The 20262-nt window shown below is 44.3% G+C and overlaps 1 protein-coding gene across 1 annotated transcript in view; it reads right to left on the minus strand.

The window, feature by feature from the left end:
* Nucleotides 1-2044: 2044 nt before the first annotated feature.
* LOC129822407 (collagen alpha-1(XXVI) chain-like) overlaps nucleotides 2045-20262 on the minus strand; it is a 57534-nt gene continuing 39316 nt past the window's right edge. The window contains exons 10-14 of the mRNA XM_055880675.1: nucleotides 17390-17452; nucleotides 14785-14820; nucleotides 14539-14583; nucleotides 12787-12877; nucleotides 2045-12263 (exon numbers count right to left, since the gene is read on the minus strand). Of these exons, the coding sequence (XP_055736650.1) occupies nucleotides 12103-12263; nucleotides 12787-12877; nucleotides 14539-14583; nucleotides 14785-14820; nucleotides 17390-17452 (396 nt within the window). The 3' untranslated portion in view covers nucleotides 2045-12102. The remainder of the gene's footprint in view (nucleotides 12264-12786; nucleotides 12878-14538; nucleotides 14584-14784; nucleotides 14821-17389; nucleotides 17453-20262) is intronic.

Here is a 20262-nt window from a genome sequence, read left to right on the forward strand (position 1 = left end):
CCAGTCACTTTGGTATACACAGGGAGATCTGTAGACACGGCTGATCTCATGAATGATTAAATGGACTGCAGCATTTCCCCAGTGGCCTGCCTGCTAGTTTCATATCAACATGCCTCAGTTCACTAGAGAGGAACAACAAGAGAGATGGATGGGACATGAAAGGAGGGAGAGAATAATAAACACACAGTCCCAGTGCCATACACTGACAGAGATGATCAACACAGTCCTAGTGTGTCATACACTGACAGAGATGATCAACACAGTCCTAGTGTCATACACTGACAGAGATGATCAACACAGTCCTAGTGTCATACACTGACAGAGATGATCAACACAGTCCTAGTGTCATACACTGACAGAGATGATCAACACAGTCCTAGTGTCATACACTGACAGAGATGATCAACACAGTCTTAGTGTCATACACTGACAGAGATGATCAACACATTAGTCCAACAGTTGCAAACGAGAGTTTCTATTGGACAAATTCAGGTATGTTTATTCCTGTTTCGTTCCGTTTGCTTCCATTTAAGAAATGTTTTTCAACAGAATTGACGGAATAAATACACCCCTGATCACACGCAAACAAAGTTCACTTTCATAGCTGCCACATAAAAACAGCATAATAAATTTGATTGTTGTATATATATATATATAATTCCTTCTCGCAACTATCTTCCTCTCACCTTTTCCCTTCGCTTGTAGACTTCAGCGCACAACACATCAACTGTCTGTGACCAGGCTAAAAAACCTTTCCAAGCCAAACCTTCATACCATAATGTAACGATCGTCGTAATCCTCCTCCTCGGACGAGGAGGAGAGGCGAGAAGGATCAGACCAATATGCGGAGTGATTAGTGTCCATGATTATTTAATGAATCGAAACTGAACACGAAACAAAAGAACACCATGAAACAATCGACAAACAGTCCCGTGTGGCACGAATGCAGACACGCGATACAACCACCCACAAAACACACGTGAAACCCCGGCTGCCTTAGTATGATTCTCAATCAGGGACAAACGATCTACAGCTGCCTCTGACTGAGAATCATACCAGGCCGAACACAAAAACCCCAACATAGAAAAACACACATAGACCAACCCACCCAACTCACGCCCTGACCAACTAAATAAATAAAAGAAAAAAGGAAAACAGGTCAGGAACGTGACACATAACCACTAACCGCTACACACATCCTACATCGTTGACACATGTAGCAAGATGACGCCAGCAGACATGGCGGCTCTGCTTCTAGCTCCTAAGCAACTTTGCAGTGTTTTGATTTTTTTGTGTGTTATTTCTTACATTATTAGACCAGAACGTTTGTTGTGTTATTACATACAGCCGTAAATAACTTTTGGATATCAGAGAGGCGGTAACTCACCAGCATTACGGCCAGGAATACCACTTTCCTAGATTGGATCCTTTGTTCGTACACCCCAGGGCGATTGAACTTATCCCAGAGGCTGCTCCAAGTATTCGGAGTGGACTTCTAGTCTGACTCAGGAGACGTGCACACCATCCACAGTCTCTGGACAATAAAGAAGACGAGCTCAGGAAGAGGATCTCCTTCCAGAGCGACATCAGGGACTGTAACATACTCTGTTTCACGGCATCATGGCTCTCTCCGGATATACTGTCCCTGTCCACACAGCCAGCTGGGTTCTCAGTACATCATGCAGACAGGAATAAAGAACTCTCTGGGAAGAAGAAAGGCGCTGGTGTATGTTTCATGATTAACAACTCATGGTGTTATTGTGATAATGTACAGAAATTCAAGTCCTTTTGTTCAGTGGTGGAAAAAGTATCCAATTGTCATATTTGAGTAAAAGTAAAGATACCCTAATAGAAAATGACTGAAGTAAAAGTGAAAGTCACCCAGTAAAATACTACTTGAGTAAAAGTCTAAAAGTATTTGGTTTTAAATATACTTAAGTATCAAGGTACATGTAATTGCTAAATTATACATAAGTAAGGTAATAAGTAAGGTAAAGTATAAATCGTTTCAAATTCCTTATATGAAGCAAACCAGGTGGCACAATTTTATTTTGAATTATTTTATTTATTTACAGAAAGCCAGGGGAATGCTCCAACACTCAGACATAATTTACAAAGGAAGCAGGTGTTTGGTGAGTCCGCCAGATCAGAGGCAGTAGGGATTACCAGGGATGTTCTCTTGTGTGAATTAGACCATTTTTCTGTCCTGCTAACCATTCAAAATGTAATAAATATTTTTGGGTGTCAGGGAAAACATATGAAGTAAAAAGTACCATATTTCCTTTAGGAATGTAGTGGAGTAAAAGTAAAAGTAGTAAAAAATATTACTTTTTTTTTATTTTACCTTTATTTAACTAGGCAAGTCAGTTTAAGAACAAATTCTTATTTTCAATGACGGCCTAGGAACAGTGGGTTAACTGCCTTGTTCAAAGTAGTAGTATGTCTGTGCAGTTAACCTAATATTGATGACCCAGCAGACAGCTCAGTTAACCTAATGTTGATGACCCAGCAGACAGCTCAGTTAACCTAATGTTGATGACCCAGCAGACAGCTCAGTTAACCTAATGTTGATGACCCAGCAGACAGCTCAGTTAACCTAATGTTTATGACTCAGCAGACAGCTCAGTTAACCTAATGTTTACTCCCCAGCAGACAGCTCAGTTAACCTAATGTTTATGACTCAGCAGACAGCTCAGTTAACCTAATGTTTATGACCCAGCAGACAGCTCAGTTAATATAATGTTTAGCTGTACAGCTCAAATTCAGCTCAAATTCAAATCAAATGTATTTCATGAAGCCCTTTTTACATCAGCAACCCAGCCTAAAACCCAAAAGAGCCAGCAATGCAGAGGCAGAAGCACAGTGGCTAGGAAAAACTCCCTAGAAGACAGCTCCCCCTAAAGGTAGTATTGGGGATAACAGAGCAGAGCTGTACTCCTCTTTGCAGGTCAACCAGATGCTCCAAAACGTTCACCTGGATGTGGCCGATAACCTTGCCTACAAGAACCTGTGTTTCATCATCACCCACGGAGAGGACAAGGAGAGTGAGTAAGAGGGCGCACATAGAGATAGAGGACAAGATGGATAATACCTTTTTTAACATGGACATTTCCATTGATGAGTCCTCTATCTTTCTCTATAGGGGGGCGCTGCCAGGGAGAGGAGCAAGAAGTTGAACGGAGGAGGGAAGGGATTTTGTAAATAGCCTATAACCAGATAACTACACTACTTGTCAGCCGAGGCAGACGGGTTGCCTCCTACATTGACAAAGTTCCGACACACACTAGGTCTGGGATTTCCTATACTACTGTACTACTACAACAGAGGTAGTGACTAGGAGTTTATAACAGGTTGTGACTAGGGGTTTGTAACAACAGGCAGTGACTAGGGGGTTATAACAACAGTGACGAGGGGTTTATAACAAATGTGACTAGGGGTTATAACAACAGGTAGTGACAATGGGTTTATAACAACAGGTAGTGACTAAGGGGATTATAACAACAGTGACGAGGGGTTTATAACAACAGGTAGTGGCTAGGGGGTTATAACAACAGGTAGTGACTAGGGGGTTATAACAACTGTGACTAGGGGTTATAACAACAGGTAGTGGCTAGGGGGTTATAACAACTGTGACTAGGGGTTATAACAACAGGTAGTGGCTAGGGGGTTATAACAACAGGTAGTGACTAGGGGTTTATAACAACAGGTAGTGGCTAGGGGGTTATAACAACTGTGACTAGGGTTTATAACAACAGGTAGTGGCTAGGGGTTTATAACAACAGGTAGTGGCTAGGGGGTTATAACAACTGTGACTAGGGTTTATAACAACAGGTAGTGACTAGGGGTTTATAACAACAGGTAGTGACTAGGGGTTTATAACAACAGGTAGTGACTAGGGGTTTATAACAACAGGTAGTGACTAGTGGTTTATAACAACAGGTAGTGACTAGGGGTTTATAACAACAGGTAGTGACTAGGGGTTTATAACAACAGGTAGTGACTAAGGGGTTTATAACAACAGGTAGTGACTAGGGGTTTATAACAACTGTGACTAGGGGTTTATAACAACAGGTAATGACTAGGGGTTTATAACAACAGGTAGTGATTAAGGGGTTATAACAACAGGTAATGACTAGGGGTTTATAACAACAGGTAGTGACTAGGGGGTTAAAACAACAGGTAGTGACTAGGGGTTTATAACAACAGGTAGTGACTAGTGGTTTATAACAACAGGTAGTGACTAGTGGTTTATAACAACAGGTAGTGACTAGCGGTTTATAACAACAGGTAGTGACTAGGGGTTTATAACAACAGGTAGTGGCTAGGGGTTTATAACAACAGGTAGTGGCTAGGGGGTTATAACAACAGGTAGTGACTAGGGGTTATAACAACAGGTAATGACTAGTGGTTTATAACAACAGGTAGTGACTAGGGGTTTATAACAACAGGTAGTGACTAGGGGTTTATAACAACAGGTAGTGACTAGGGGTTTATAACAACAGGTAGTAACTAGGGGTTTATAACAACAGGTAGTGACTGGGGGTTTATAACAACAGGTAGTGACTAGGGGTTTATAACAACAGGTAGTGACTAGGGGTTTATAACAACAGGTAGTGACTAGGGGTTTATAACAACAGGTAGTGACTAGGGGTTTATAACAACAGGTAGTGACTAGGGGTTTATAACAACAGGTAGTGACTAGGGGTTTATAACAACAGGTAGTGACTAGGGGTTTATAACAACAGGTAGTGACTAGGGGTTTATAACAACAGGTAGTGATTAGGGGGTTATAACAACAGGTAGTGGCTAGGGGGTTATAACAACAGGTAGTGACTAGGGGTTTATAACAACAGGTAGTGGCTAGGGGGTTATAACAACTGTGACTAGGGTTTATAACAACAGGTAGTGGCTAGGGGTTTATAACAACAGGTAGTGGCTAGGGGGTTATAACAACTGTGACTAGGGTTTATAACAACAGGTAGTGACTAGGGGTTTATAACAACAGGTAGTGACTAGGGGTTTATAACAACAGGTAGTGACTAGGGGTTTATAACAACAGGTAGTGAGTAGTGGTTTATAACAACAGGTAGTGACTAGGGGTTTATAACAACAGGTAGTAACTAGGGGTTTATAACAACAGGTAGTGACTAAGGGGTTTATAACAACAGGTAGTGACTAGGGGTTTATAACAACTGTGACTAGGGGTTGATAACAACAGGTTGTGACTAGGGGTTTATATGAGGTAGTGACTAGGGGTTTATAACAACAGGTAGTGATTAAGGGGTTATAACAACAGGAAATGACTAGGGGTTTATAACAACAGGTAGTGACTAGGGGGTTAAAACAACAGGTAGTGACTAGGGGTTTATAACAACAGGTAGTGACTAGTGGTTTATAACAACAGGTAGTGACTAGTGGTTTATAACAACAGGTAGTGACTAGCGGTTTATAACAACAGGTAGTGGCTAGGGGTTTATAACAACAGGTAGTGGCTAGGGGTTTATAACAACAGGTAGTGGCTAGGGGGTTATAACAACAGGTAGTGACTAGGGGTTATAACAACAGGTAATGACTAGTGGTTTATAACAACAGGTAGTGACTAGGGGTTTATAACAACAGGTAGTGACTAGGGGTTTATAACAACAGGTAGTGACTAGGGGTTTATAACAACAGGTAGTGACTAGGGGTTTATAACAACAGGTAGTGACTAGGGGTTATAACAACAGGTAGTGACTAGGGGTTTATAACAACAGGTAGTGACTAGGGGTTTATAACAACAGGTAGTGACTAGGGGTTTATAACAACAGGTAGTGACTAGGGGGTTTATAACAACAGGTAGTGACTAGGGGTTATAACAACAGGTAGTGACTAGGGGTTTATAACAACAGGTAGTGACTAGGGGTTCATAACAACAGGTAGTGACTAGGGGTTCATAACAACAGGTAGTGACTAGGGGTTTATAACAACTGGTAGTGACTAGGGGGTTATAACAACAGGTAATGACTAGTGGTTTATAACAACAGGTAGTGACTAGGGGTTCATAACAACAGGTAGTGACTAGGGGTTCATAACAACAGGTAATGACTAAGGGGTTATAACAACTGTGACTAGGGATTATAACAACAGGTAGTGGCTAGGGGGTTATAACAACTGTGACTAGGGGTTATAACAACAGGTAGTGACTAAGGGGTTATAACAACAGGTAGTGACTAGGGGTTTATAACAACAGGTAGTGACTAAGGGGTTATAAGAACAGGTAGTGACTAGGGGGTTATAACAACAGGTAGTGACTAAGGGGTTATAAGAACAGGTAATGACTAAGGGGTTTAGAACAACAGGTAGTGACTAGGGGTTTATAACAACAGGTAGTGACTAGGGGTTATAACAACAGGTAGTGACAGTGGGTTTATAACAACAGGTAGTGACTCAGGGGTTATAACAACAGTGAATAAGGGGTTTATAACAACAGGTAGTGACTAGGGGTTTATAACAACTGTGACTAGTGGTTTATAACAACTGTGACTAGTGGTTTATAACAACTGTGACTAGGGGTTTATAACAACAGGTAGTGACTAGTGGTTTATAACAACAGGTGGTGACTAGGGGTTATAACAACAGGTAGTGACTAGGGGTTTATAACAACAGGTAGTGACTAGGGGTTTATAACAACAGGTAGTGACTAGGGGTTTATAACAACAGGTAGTGACTAGGGGTTATAACAACAGGTAGTGACTAGGGGTTTATAACAACAGGTAGTGACTAGGGGTTTATAACAACAGGTAGTGACTAGGGGTTTATAACAACAGGTAGTGACTAGGGGGTTTATAACAACAGGTAGTGACTAGGGGTTATAACAACAGGTAGTGACTAGGGGTTTATAACAACAGGTAGTGACTAGGGGTTCATAACAACAGGTAGTGACTAGGGGTTTATAACAACAGGTAGTGGCTAGGGGTTTATAACAACTGGTAGTGACTAGGGGGTTATAACAACAGGTAATGACTAGTGGTTTATAACAACAGGTAGTGACTAGGGGTTCATAACAACAGGTAGTGACTAGGGGTTCATAACAACAGGTAATGACTAAGGGGTTATAACAACTGTGACTAGGGATTATAACAACAGGTAGTGGCTAGGGGGTTATAACAACTGTGACTAGGGGTTATAACAACAGGTAGTGACTAAGGGGTTATAACAACAGGTAGTGACTAGGGGTTTATAACAACAGGTAGTGACTAAGGGGTTATAAGAACAGGTAGTGACTAGGGGGTTATAACAACAGGTAGTGACTAAGGGGTTATAAGAACAGGTAATGACTAAGGGGTTTAGAACAACAGGTAGTGACTAGGGGTTTATAACAACAGGTAGTGACTAGGGGTTATAACAACAGGTAGTGACAATGGGTTTATAACAACAGGTAGTGACTCAGGGGTTATAACAACAGTGACTAAGGGGTTTATAACAACAGGTAGTGACTAGGGGTTTATAACAACTGTGACTAGTGGTTTATAACAACTGTGACTAGTGGTTTATAACAACTGTGACTAGGGGTTTATAACAACAGGTAGTGACTAGTGGTTTATAACAACAGGTGGTGACTAGGGGTTATAACAACAGGTAGTGACTAGGGGTTTATAACAACAGGTAGTGACTAGGGGTTTATAACAACAGGTAGTGACTAGGGGTTTATAACAACAGGTAGTGACTAAGGGGTTATAACAACAGGTAGTGACTAAGGGGTTATAACAGCAGGTAGTGACTAAGGGGTAATAACAACAGGTAATGACTAAGGGGTTATAACACCAGGTAGTGACTAAGGGGTTATAACAACAGGTAGTGACTAAGGGGCTATAACAACAGGTAGTGACTAAGGGGTTATAACACCAGGTAGAGACTAAGGGGTTATAACAACAGGTAGTGACTAGGGGTTCATAACAACAGGTAGTGACTAGTGGTTTATAACAACAGGTAGTGACTAGGGGTTTATAACAATAGGTAGTGACTAGGGGTTATAACAACAGGTAGTGACAATAGGTTTATAACAACAGGTAGTGACTAAGGGGTTATAACAACAGTGACGAGGGGTTTATAACAACAGGTAGTGACTTGGGGTTTATAACAACAGGCAGTGACTAGGGGTTTATAACAACAGGTAGTGGCTAGGGGTTTATAACAACAGTGACTAGGGGTTTATAACAACAGGTAGTGACTAAGGGGTTATAACAACTGTGACTAGGGGTTTATAACAACAGGTAGTGACTAAGGGGTTATAACAACTGTGACTAGGGGTTTATAACAACAGGTAGTGACTAGGGGTTTATAACAACAGGTAGTGGCTAGGGGTTTATAACAACAGTGACTAGGGGTTCATAACAACAGGTAATGACTAGGGGTTATAACAACAGGTAGTGACTAGGGGTTTATAACAACAGGTAGTGACTAGGGGGTTATAACAACAGGTAGTGACTAGGGGGTTAAAACAACAGGTAATGACTAAGGTGTTATAACAACAGGTAGTGACTAGGGGTTTATTACAACAGGTAGTGACTAGGGGGTTATAACAACATGTTGTGATTAAAGGGTTATAACAACAGGTAGTGACTCAGGGGTTATAACAACAGGTAGTGACTCAGTGGTTATAACAACAGGTAGTGACTCAGGGGTTATAACAACAGGTTGTGATTAAGGGGTTATAACAACAGGTAGTGATTAAAGGGTTATAACAACAGGTAGTGACTCAGGGGTTATAACAACAGGTAGTGACTTAGGGGTTATAACAACAGGTAGTGACTCAGTGGTTATAACAACAGGTAGTGACTCAGGGGTTATAACAACAGGTAGTGACTCAGGGGTTATAACAACAGGTAGTGACTAGGGGTTTATAACAACAGGTAGTGACTAGGGGGTTATAACAACAGGTAGTGACTAATGTGTTTAGAACCAATGTCCAAAATGTAAGGGGTCTGCAATGTCCAGCAAAGTTACCAATAGTGATGTGTGTGAATGGCCAAGCTGTCAAAATTGATTTTATGATGATAAGACATTGATTATTACAACACAATATGTAAAGTAATGTTATGCATTGTAAATGCATTGCTGTAGCATTTGCTCATTTTCACTGACTGAATTAACACAATGTTGAATGCTGTGAAATGATCAAATAGCCAAACCAACACTAGGTGGACCACAGTGTGAGTGTGTGTGTGTATGTGTGTGGTTTGTGTGTGTGTGTTTGTATGTGTATGTGTATGTGTATGTGTATGTGTATGTGTATGTGTGTGTGTATGTGTATGTGTGTGTGTGTGTGTTTGTATGTGTATGTGTGTGTGTGTGTGTTTGTATGTGTATGTGTATGTGTATGTGTATGTGTATGTGTATGTGTATGTGTGTGTGTATGTGTGTGTGTGTGTGTGTGTGGTGTGTGGTGTGTGGTGTGTGGTGTGTGGTGTGTGTGTGTGTGTGTGTGTGTGTAAAACACCAATAACACTGGACATTAGAACTGTATACCAGACAGTAACTTGCTCCATATGTGTGAACTGTGTGAACGGGTTTAATTAAGCGATAGATACAGTACACATCCACTGAGTGCAATAGCTTACAGACAGTACAACCACAACCATATTCCTCACATAGCCCTCACAGAGCCCTCACAGAGCCCTCACAGAGCCCTCACAGAGTCCTCACCTAGCCCTCACAGAGCCCTCACAGAGACCTCACAGAGCCCTCACAGAGCCCTCACAGAGCCCTCACAGAGCCCTCACAGAGCCCCCACAGAGCCCCCACAGAGCCCTCACAGAGCCCTCACAGAGCCCTCACATAGCCCTCACAGAGTCCTCACAGAGCCCTCACATAGCCCTCACAGAGCCCTCACAGAGCCCTCACATAGCCCTCACAGAGCCCTCACATAGCCCTCACAGAGCCCTCACAGAGCCCTCACAGAGCCCTCACAGAGCCCCCACAGAGCCCCCACAGAGCCCTCACAGAGCCCTCACAGAGCCCTCACAGAGCCCTCACAGAGCCCCCACAGAGCCCTCACAGAGCCCCCACAGAGCCCTCACAGAGCCCTCACAGAGCCCCCACAGAGCCCTCACAGAGCCCTCACAGAGCCCTCACAGAGCCCTCACAGAGCCCTCACATAGAAACGTGAAGAAACACCGTAACAGCAAGAGGACATGTTCCCTTTTCAATCTACTAAATCACACTGAAAGGTTGCAGCTGCAGGGCGCTGCAACATCCGTGGTATTCGATACATTATACATATTAGGTATTACACTGAAAACGTACGTAGTAAAAGGAGTACGTCACCATACACTGTGCTATATAAGAACTTGAAAATACACTCTTAAATGAGACCATATAGGATGAACGACCAATAACAGAGACACACTTATTTCTAGCCAATAACAGAAACACAACATGCCAAGAGAGACAGAACAGAACAGATCAGAACCCAGCCAGGACAGATCAGAACCCAGCCAGAACAGATCAGAACCCAGACACAGCAGCAGGACATCAAACAGAACCTCAGAGTTTGAGCCAGGTGGTTTCAGCCGAGCCAAAATACATTTTTTTTTATTTTTTTAAAACTTATTTTCGTTTTATATACCAGATGTTATTAATTTCATTCCACTTATTTTTAATATCGTAAGCAGGAAGGTTGTCCAAAATCCTCAGAACAGAACATGGTCTGGTTTCAGCTCTCAGATCAGAACATGGTCTGGTTTCAGCTCTCAGAACAGAACATGGTCTGGTTTCAGCTCTCAGAACAGAACATGGTCTGGTTTCAGCTCTCAGATCAGAACATGGTCTGGTTTCAGCTCTCAGAACAGAACGTGGTCTGGTTTCAGCTCTCAGAACAGAACATGGTCTGGCTTCAGCTCTCAGAACAGAACATGGTCTGGTTTCAGCTCTCAGAACAGAACGTGGTCTGGCTTCAGCTCTCAGAACAGAATATGGTCTGGTTTCAGCTTTCAGAACAGAACGTGGTCTGGTTTCAGCTCTCAGAACAGAACATGGTCTGGTTTCAGCTCTCAGAACAGAACATGGTCTGGTTTCAGCTCTCAGAACAGAACATGGTCTGGTTTCAGCTCTCAGAACAGAACGTGGTCTGGTTTCAGCTCTCAGAACAGAACAGAACATGGTCTGGTTTCAGCTCTCAGAACAGAACATGGTCTGGTTTCAGCTCTCAGAACAGAACATGGTCTGGTTTCAGCTCTCAGAACAGAACATGGTCTGGTTTCAGCTCTCAGAACAGAACAGAACATGGTCTGGCTTCAGCTCTCAGAACAGAACATGGTCTGGTTTCAGCTCTCAGAACAGAACATGGTCTGGTTTCAGCTCTCAGAACAGAACATGGTCTGGTTTCAGCTCTCAGAACAGAACATGGTCTGGTTTCAGCTCTCAGAACAGAACATGGTCTGGTTTCAGCTCTCAGAACAGAACGTGGTCTGGTTTCAGCTCTCAGAACAGAACATGGTCTGGTTTCAGCTCTCAGAACAGAACATGGTCTGGCTTCAGCTCTCAGAACAGAACATGGTCTGGTTTCAGCTCTCAGAACAGAACATGGTCTGGTTTCAGCTCTCAGAACAGAACATGGTCTGGTTTCAGCTCTCAGAACAGAACGTGGTCTGGCTTCAGCTCTCAGAACAGAACATGGTCTGGTTTCAGCTCTCAGAACAGAACATGGTCTGGTTTCAGCTCTCAGAACAGAACGTGGTCTGGCTTCAGCTCTCAGAACAGCATGTTAATTAAATTGTGTACAAATACTACACAGAAGAGAGAATACACATGAATATATTTCTGGAATTATATCCAGTCATGCATTATGTAAATGAATATTTTCTGCAGGTGTGTTGATACTCCATCTTTCCATATGCATTACTATCACACACACACACACACACACACACACACACACACACACACACACACACACACACACACACACACACACACACACACACACACACACACACACACACACACACACACACACACACACACACACACACACACACACACACACACACACACACACACACAAAACACTAAACACTAAACACTAAACACTCATTGGTGTCTTAAAACAGACATGGTCTCTGTCTAGCCACCAGATTGTTTCCTTGAGGATGGACGGGAGGAGAGTTGGAGAGGCTGGAGTCGTCTGGTGTTGATGGTGGACTCGGCCAGTCTGGTCTTGATGGCGGGGAAGGAAAAGGAGTCTGGTAGGCCTTCCAGTCCAGAGCCTGACTCTACTTGACTCTCTGCATACAGAAAAGGACAATGGTAGAAACCATGAGAACAAACATTATAGAGTCTCACTCTATACTCTGGACCCAAGTAATACTATTATGGAAATCATGTCTTCCAGAGTCAGAAACCCCTCCCCCTTTACCGTGGATGCCAATCATGTCTTCAAGAATCAGAAACCCCTCCCCCTTTACCGTGGATGCCAATCATGTCTTCCAGAATCAGAAACCCCTCCCCCTTTACCGTGGATTCCAATCATGTCTTCCAGAATCAGAAACCCCTCCCCCTTTACCGTGGATGCCAATCATGTCTTCCAGAATCAGAAACCCCTCCCCCTTTACCGTGGATTCCAATCATGTCTTCCAGAATCAGAAACCCCTCCCCCTTTACCGTGGATTCCAATCATGTCTTCCAGAATCAGAAACCCCTCCCCCTTTACCGCGGATGCCAATCATGTCTTCCAGAATCAGAAACCCCTCCCCCTTTACCGCGGATGCCAATCATGTCTTCCAGAATCAGAAACCCCTCCCCCTTTACCGTGGATTCCAATCATGTGTTCCAGAATCAAAACTCTCTCTGCCAGGATCTTGAGAGCTTCCCTCAGCTGCTGCACTCCTTCAGCGCCCCCCTGAGAGACAGACAGAGAGAGACTCTCCCTCAGTTCCCTCCCTGAGAGACAGACAGAGACACACACAGACATACTCCTTCAACGCCCCCCTGAGACACAGACAGAGACACACACAGACATACTCCCTCAGCTCCATCCTGAGAGACAGACAGAGACAGACAGAGACAGACAGAGACAGACAGAGACACACACAGACAGGGACTCCCTCAGCTCCCCCCTGACTGACAGACAGACAGACAGACAGACAGACAGGCAGACAGAGACAGGCACTCCCTCAGCTCCCCCCTGAGAGACAGAGACAGACATACTCCCTCAGCTCCCCCCTGAGAGACAGACAGAGACAGACACTCCCTCAGCTCCCCCCTGAGACAGACAGATACTCCCTCAGCTCCCCCCCTAAGAGACAGACAGACACTCCCTCAGCTCCCCCCCTGAGACAGACAGATACATAAACTCCCTCAGCTCCCCCCTGAGAGACACTCCCTCAGCTCCCCCCTGAGAGACACTCCCTCAGCTCCCCCCTGAGAGACACTCCCTCAGCTCCCCCCTGAGAGACAGACAGATAAATAAACTCCCTCAGCTCCCCCCTGAGAGACACTCCCTCAGCTCCCCCCCTGAGAGACAGACAGATACATAAACTCCCTCAGCTCCTCCCTGAGAGACACTCCCTCAGCCCCCCCCCCTAAGAGACAGACACTCCCTCAGCCCCCCCCTGAGAGACAGACACATAAACTCCCTCAGCTCCCCCCTGAGAGACACTCCCTCAGCCCCCCCCCCCCTAAGAGACAGACAGACACTCCCTCAGCCCCCCCCCTGAGAGACAGACACATAAACTCCCTCAGCTCCCCGCTGAGAGACACTCCCTCAGCTCCCCCCTGAGAGACACTCCCTCAGCTCCCCCCTGAGAGACACTCCCTCAGCTCCCCCCCTGAGAGACACTCCCTCAGCTCCCCCTGAGAGACACTCCCTCAGCTCCCCCCTGAGACAGACAGATACTCCCTCAGCTCCCCCCCTAAGAGACAGACAGAGACAGACACTCCCTCAGCTCCCCCCCTAAGAGACAGACAGAGACAGACACTCCCTCAGCTCCCCCCTGAGAGACAGACAGATACAGATACTCCCTCAGCTCCCCCCTGAGAGACAGACAGATACAGATACTCCCTCAGCTCCCCCCCTAAGAGACAGACAGAGACAGACACTCTCTCAGCTCCCCCCTGAGAGACAGACAGATACAGATACTCCCTCAGCTCCCCCCTGAGAGACAGACAGATACAGATACTCCCTCAGCTCCCCCCTGAGAGACAGACAGATACAGATACTCCCTCAGCTCCCCCCTGAGAGACACTCCCTCAGCTCCCCCCTGAGAGACAGACAGATACAGATACTCCCTCAGCTCCCCCCTGAGAGACAGACAGAGACAGACACTCCCTCAGCTCCCCCCTGAGAGACAGACAGATACAGATACTCCCTCAGCTCCCCCCTAAGAGACAGACAGAGACAGACACTCCCTCAGCTCGCCCCCCCCTGAGACAGACAGAGACAGACACTCCCTCGCAACCCCCTGAGAGACAGACAGATACAGATACTCCCTCAGCTCCCCCCTGAGAGACAGACAGTGAAGCCGTATATTAAAATCTACTGATGTCCAATACTGTGCATACCTCAGGCAAACCCTCTCCTGGCTCCCCCTTCTGCCCAGACTGCCCCTGTCAACACATTGACACATACATTATCAACACAGAGGCAACACACACAGGCAACCTAGAATACACAGAACATGTGAGTGTGGTGTGAAATACTATGTGCAAGACTAGGAGGTCAAATACATGTGTGTGTTTGTTTATGTGTGTGTGCCTGTGTTCACACACGTGTTGCGTACAATGAGTGAACAGCCTTGCCGTACTCACAGGCTGGCCGTGCTTCCCTGGTAATCCCGAAGGGCCCTGATGAGAGGGGAGGGAGGGGGGGGGGGGGGGGGGGGGAGAGAGAGACACACACACGTGGATCAGAGACAGACAGATACTCCCTCAGCTCCCCCCTGAGAGACAGACAGTGAAGCCGTATATTAAAATCTACTGATGTCCAATGAGAGAGAGAGAGAGAGAGAGAGAGAGAGTGACGGACAGAGAGAGAGAGATCAGAGAGAGAGAGAGATCAGAGAGAGAGAGAGAGATCAGAGAGAGAGAGAGAGAGAGATCAGAGAGAGAGAGAGAGAGAGAGAGAGAGAGAGAGAGAGAGAGAGATCAGAGAGAGAGAGATCAGAGAGAGAGAGATCAGAGAGAGAGATCAGAGAGAGAGAGAGAGATCAGAGAGAGAGATCAGAGAGAGAGATCAGAGAGAGAGATCAGAGAGAGAGATCAGAGAGAGAGATCAGAGAGAGAGATCAGAGAGATCAGAGAGATCGAGAGAGAGATCGAGAGAGAGATCGAGAGAGAGAGAGAGAGAGAGAGAGAGAGAGAGAGAGAGAGAGACCAGAGAGAGAGAGATCAGAGAGAGAGAGAGAGAGAGAGAGAGAGAGATCAGAGAGAGAGATCAGAGAGAGAGATCAGAGAGAGAGATCAGAGAGAGAGATCAGAGAGAGAGATCAGAGAGAGAGATCAGAGAGAGAGATCAGAGAGAGAGATCAGAGAGATCGAGAGAGAGATCGAGAGAGAGATCGAGAGAGAGATCGAGAGAGAGAGAGAGAGAGAGAGAGAGAGAGAGAGAGAGAGAGAGAGAGAGACAGAGACAGAGACAGAGAGATGGAAGACAAGGGAGAGACGAGAGAGAGAGACGAGAGAGAGAGACAGAGAGAGAGAGAGAGAGAGAGAGAGAGAGAGAGACAGAGACAGAGACAGAGACAGAGACAGAGACAGAGACAGAGACAGAGACAGAGACAGAGACAGAGATCAGAGGCCTTGGATGTATTACTGTCTAAACCCCCAGCATCTTCCTGCAGTGCAAGCAGACAGTGTCGCACCTGAGCGGTCTGTTTGATGCTCTCAGCAACGGGTCTACCTGGTCACGTATGGGTTGACCCTCTGTTCTTGAATCACAGCAGATGAAGGGGATCAGGCTGACTGAGACTTTACTGTTGTGATCAGTGAGCTCTGACCAGGGCTGTAGGCTGATTAATTATGGCTGACTGAGACTACTGTTGTGATCAGTGAGCTCTGACCAGGGCTGTAGGCTGATTAATTATGGCTGACTGAGAATACTGTTGTGATCAGTGAGCTCTGACCAGGGCTGTAGGCTGATTAATTATGGCTGACTGAGACTACTGTTGTGATCAGTGAGCTCTGACCAGGGCTGTAGGCTGATTAATTATGGCTGACTGAGACTACTGTTGTGATCAGTGAGCTCTGACCAGGGCTGTAGGCTGATTAATTATGGCTGACTGAGAATACTGTTGTGATCAGTGAGCTCTGACCAGGGCTGTAGGCTGATTAATTATGGCTGACTGAGACTACTGTTGTGATCAGTGAGCTCTGACCAGGGCTGTAGGCTGATTAATTATGGCTGACTGAGAATACTGTTGTGATCAGTGAGCTCTGACCAGGGCTGTAGGCTGATTAATTATGGCTGAATGAGACTTTACTGTTGTGATCAGTGAGCTCTGACCAGGGCCGTAGGCTGATTAATTATGGCTGAATGAGACTTTACTGTTGTGATCAGTGAGCTCTGACCAGGGCTGTAGGCTGATTAATTATGGCTGACTGAGACTACTGTTGTGATCAGTGAGCTCTGACCAGGGCTGTAGGCTGATTAATTATGGCTGACTGAGAATACTGTTGTGATCAGTGAGCTCTGACCAGGGCTGTAGGCTGATTAATTATGGCTGACTGAGAATACTGTTGTGATCAGTGAGCTCTGACCAGGGCTGTAGGCTGATTAATTATGGCTGAATGAGACTTTACTGTTGTGATCAGTGAGCTCTGACCAGGGCTGTAGGCTGATTAATTATGGCTGAATGAGACTACTGTTGTGATCAGTGAGCTCTGACCAGGGCCGTAGGCTGATTAATTATGGCTGAATGAGACTACTGTTGTGATCAGTGAGCTCTGACCAGGGCCGTAGGCTGATTAATTATGGCTGACTGAGACTTTACTGTTGTGATCAGTGAGCTCTGACCAGGGCTGTAGGCTGATTAATTATGGCTGAATGAGACTTTACTGTTGTGATCAGTGAGCTCTGACCAGGGCCGTAGGCTGATTAATTATTGGTCAGCACAGCAGCACAGACTGTACGGCTAAGTCCTAAATTGCAGACTATCCCCTATATAGTCCACTAATGGTGACCAGCGCCTGATTAAAAGTAGTGCACTCTGTAGGGGACAGGGTTCCATTTGGGAGGATCCCTTAGCAGCAGGTCTTTGAAGAGTGCCTATCTACCTACTGATCAAACAGATGTCTAGTGCACAATGGAACAAAGACACTGTGGAAATAGACCCTCTGAACCTTTCGTAGCGAATGAATTACAAAGCAGTCCAGTGTTTTCGTATGAGAACATTAGGGGGTAACATTTTTTCCTCACCCTCTCCCCTGCGTCTCCTTTAGGACCGGGATTGCCAGCATTGCCTTGGACGCCTCCCTCTGCCTGCAACACACAAACAGAGCGACATTTCAGACACCTCCCTCACATAGCCAGGCTCACACTGCCCTGACCTTGACCATAGTAACATCTCTGCTATGTAATGTTGACCTTGACCATAGTAACATATCTACTATGTAATGTTGACCTGCCCTTGACCATACTAACATCTCTGCTATGTAATGTTGACCTTGACCATAGTAACATCTCTGCTATGTAATGTTGTCCTGACCTTGACCATAGTAACATCTCTACTATGTAATGTTGACCTTGACCATAGTAACACCTCTGCTATGTAATGTTGACCTGACCTTGACCATAGTAACATCTCTGCTATGTAATGTCACCCTGACCTTGACCATAGTAACATCTCTGCTATGTAATGTTGACCTTGACCATAGTAACATCTCTGCTATGTAATGTTGACCTTGACCATAGTAACATCTCTGCTATGTAATGTTGACCCTGACCATAGTAACATATCTACTATGTAATGTTGACCTTGACCATAGTAACATCTCTGCTATGTAATGTTGACCTTGACCATAGTAACATCTCTGCTATGTAATGTTGACCCTGACCATAGTAACATATCTGCTATGTAATGTTGACCTTGACCATAGTAACATCTCTGCTATGTAATGTTGACCTTGACCATAGTAACATCTCTACTATGTAATGTTGACCTTGACCATAGTAACATATCTACTATGTAATGTTGACCTTGACCATAATAACATCTCTGCTATGTAATGTTGACCTGACCTTGACCATAGTAACATCTCTACTATGTAATGTTGACCTTGACCATAGTAACATCTCTGCTATGTAATGTTGACCTGACCTTGAACATAGTAACATCTCTGCTATGTAATGTTGACCTGACCTTGAACATAGTAACATCTCTGCTATGTAATGTTGACCTGACCTTGACCATAGTAACATCTCTGCTATGTAATGTTGACCTTGACCATAGTAACATCTCTGCTATGTAATGTTGACCTTGACCATAGTAACATCTCTGCTATGTAATGTTGACCTGACCTTGAACATAGTAACATCTCTGCTATGTAATGTTGACCTGACCTTGACCATAGTAACATCTCTGCTATGTAATGTTGACCTTGACCATAGTAACATATCTACTATGTAATGTTGACCTTGACCATAGTAACATCTCTGCTATGTAATGTTGACCTGACCTTGACCATAGTAACATCTCTACTATGTAATGTTGACCTTGACCATAGTAACATATCTACTATGTAATGTTGACCTTGACCATAGTAACATATCTACTATGTAATGTTGTCCTGACCTTGACCATAGTAACATCTCTGCTATGTAATGTTGACCTTGACCATAGTAACATCTCTGCTATGTAATGTTGACCTTGACGATAGTAACATCTCTGCTATGTAATGTTGACCTTGACCATAGTAACATCTCTGCTATGTAATGTTGACTTTGACCATAGTAACATATCTACTATGTAATGTTGTCCTGACCTTGACCACAGTAACATCTCTGCTATGTAATGTTGACCTTGACCATAGTAACATCTCTGCTATGTAATGTTGACCTTGACCATAGTAACATCTCTGCTATGTAATGTTGACCTGACCGCCACCATAGTAACATCTCTGCTATGTAATGTTGACCTGACCATGACCATAGTAACATATCTGCTATGTAATGTTGACCTGACCATGACCATAGTAACATCTCTGCTATGTAATGTTGACCTGACCTTGACCATAGTAACATCTCTGCTATGTAATGTTGACCTTGACCATAGTAACATCTCTGCTATGTAATGTTGACCTTGACCATAGTAACATCTCTACTATGTAATGTTGACCTGCCCTTGACCATAGTAACATCTCTGCTATGTAATGTTGACCTTGGCCATAGTAACATCTCTGCTATGTAATGTTGACCTTGACCATAGTAACATATCTACTATGTAATGTTGTCCTGACCTTGACCATAGTAACATCTCTGCTATGTAATGTTGACCTTGACCATAGTAACATCTCTGCTATGTAATGTTGACCTTGACGATAGTAACATCTCTGCTATGTAATGTTGACCTTGACCATAGTAACATCTCTGCTATGTAATGTTGACTTTGACCATAGTAACATATCTACTATGTAATGTTGTCCTGACCTTGACCATAGTAACATCTCTGCTATGTAATGTTGACCTTGACCATAGTAACATCTCTGCTATGTAATGTTGACCTTGACCATAGTAACATGTCTGCTATGTAATGTTGACCTTGACCATAGTAACATCTCTGCTATGTAATGTTGACCTGACCTTGACCATAGTAACATATCTACTATGTAATGTTGACCTTGACCATAGTAACATCTCTACTATGTAATGTTGACCTTGACCATAGTAACATCTCTGCTATGTAATGTCACCCTGACCTTGACCATAGTAACATCTCTGCTATGTAATGTTGACCTTGACCATAGTAACATCTCTACTATGTAATGTTGACCTGCCCTTGACCATAGTAACATCTCTGCTATGTAATGTTGACCCTGACCTTGACCATACTAACATCTCTGCTATGTAATGTTGACCTTGATCTTGACCATAGTAACATCTCTGCTATGTAATGTTGACCTGACCTTGACCATAGTAACATCTCTGCTATGTAATGTTGACCTGCCCTTGACCATACTAACATCTCTGCTATGTAATGTTGACCTTGACCATAGTAACATCTCTGCTATGTAATGTTGACCTTGACCATAGTAACATATCTACTATGTAATGTTGACCTTGACCATAGTAAC

The sequence above is a fragment of the Salvelinus fontinalis genome, chromosome 24 (assembly GCF_029448725.1).
Source record: "Salvelinus fontinalis isolate EN_2023a chromosome 24, ASM2944872v1, whole genome shotgun sequence".
Taxonomy (NCBI): domain Eukaryota; kingdom Metazoa; phylum Chordata; class Actinopteri; order Salmoniformes; family Salmonidae; genus Salvelinus; species Salvelinus fontinalis.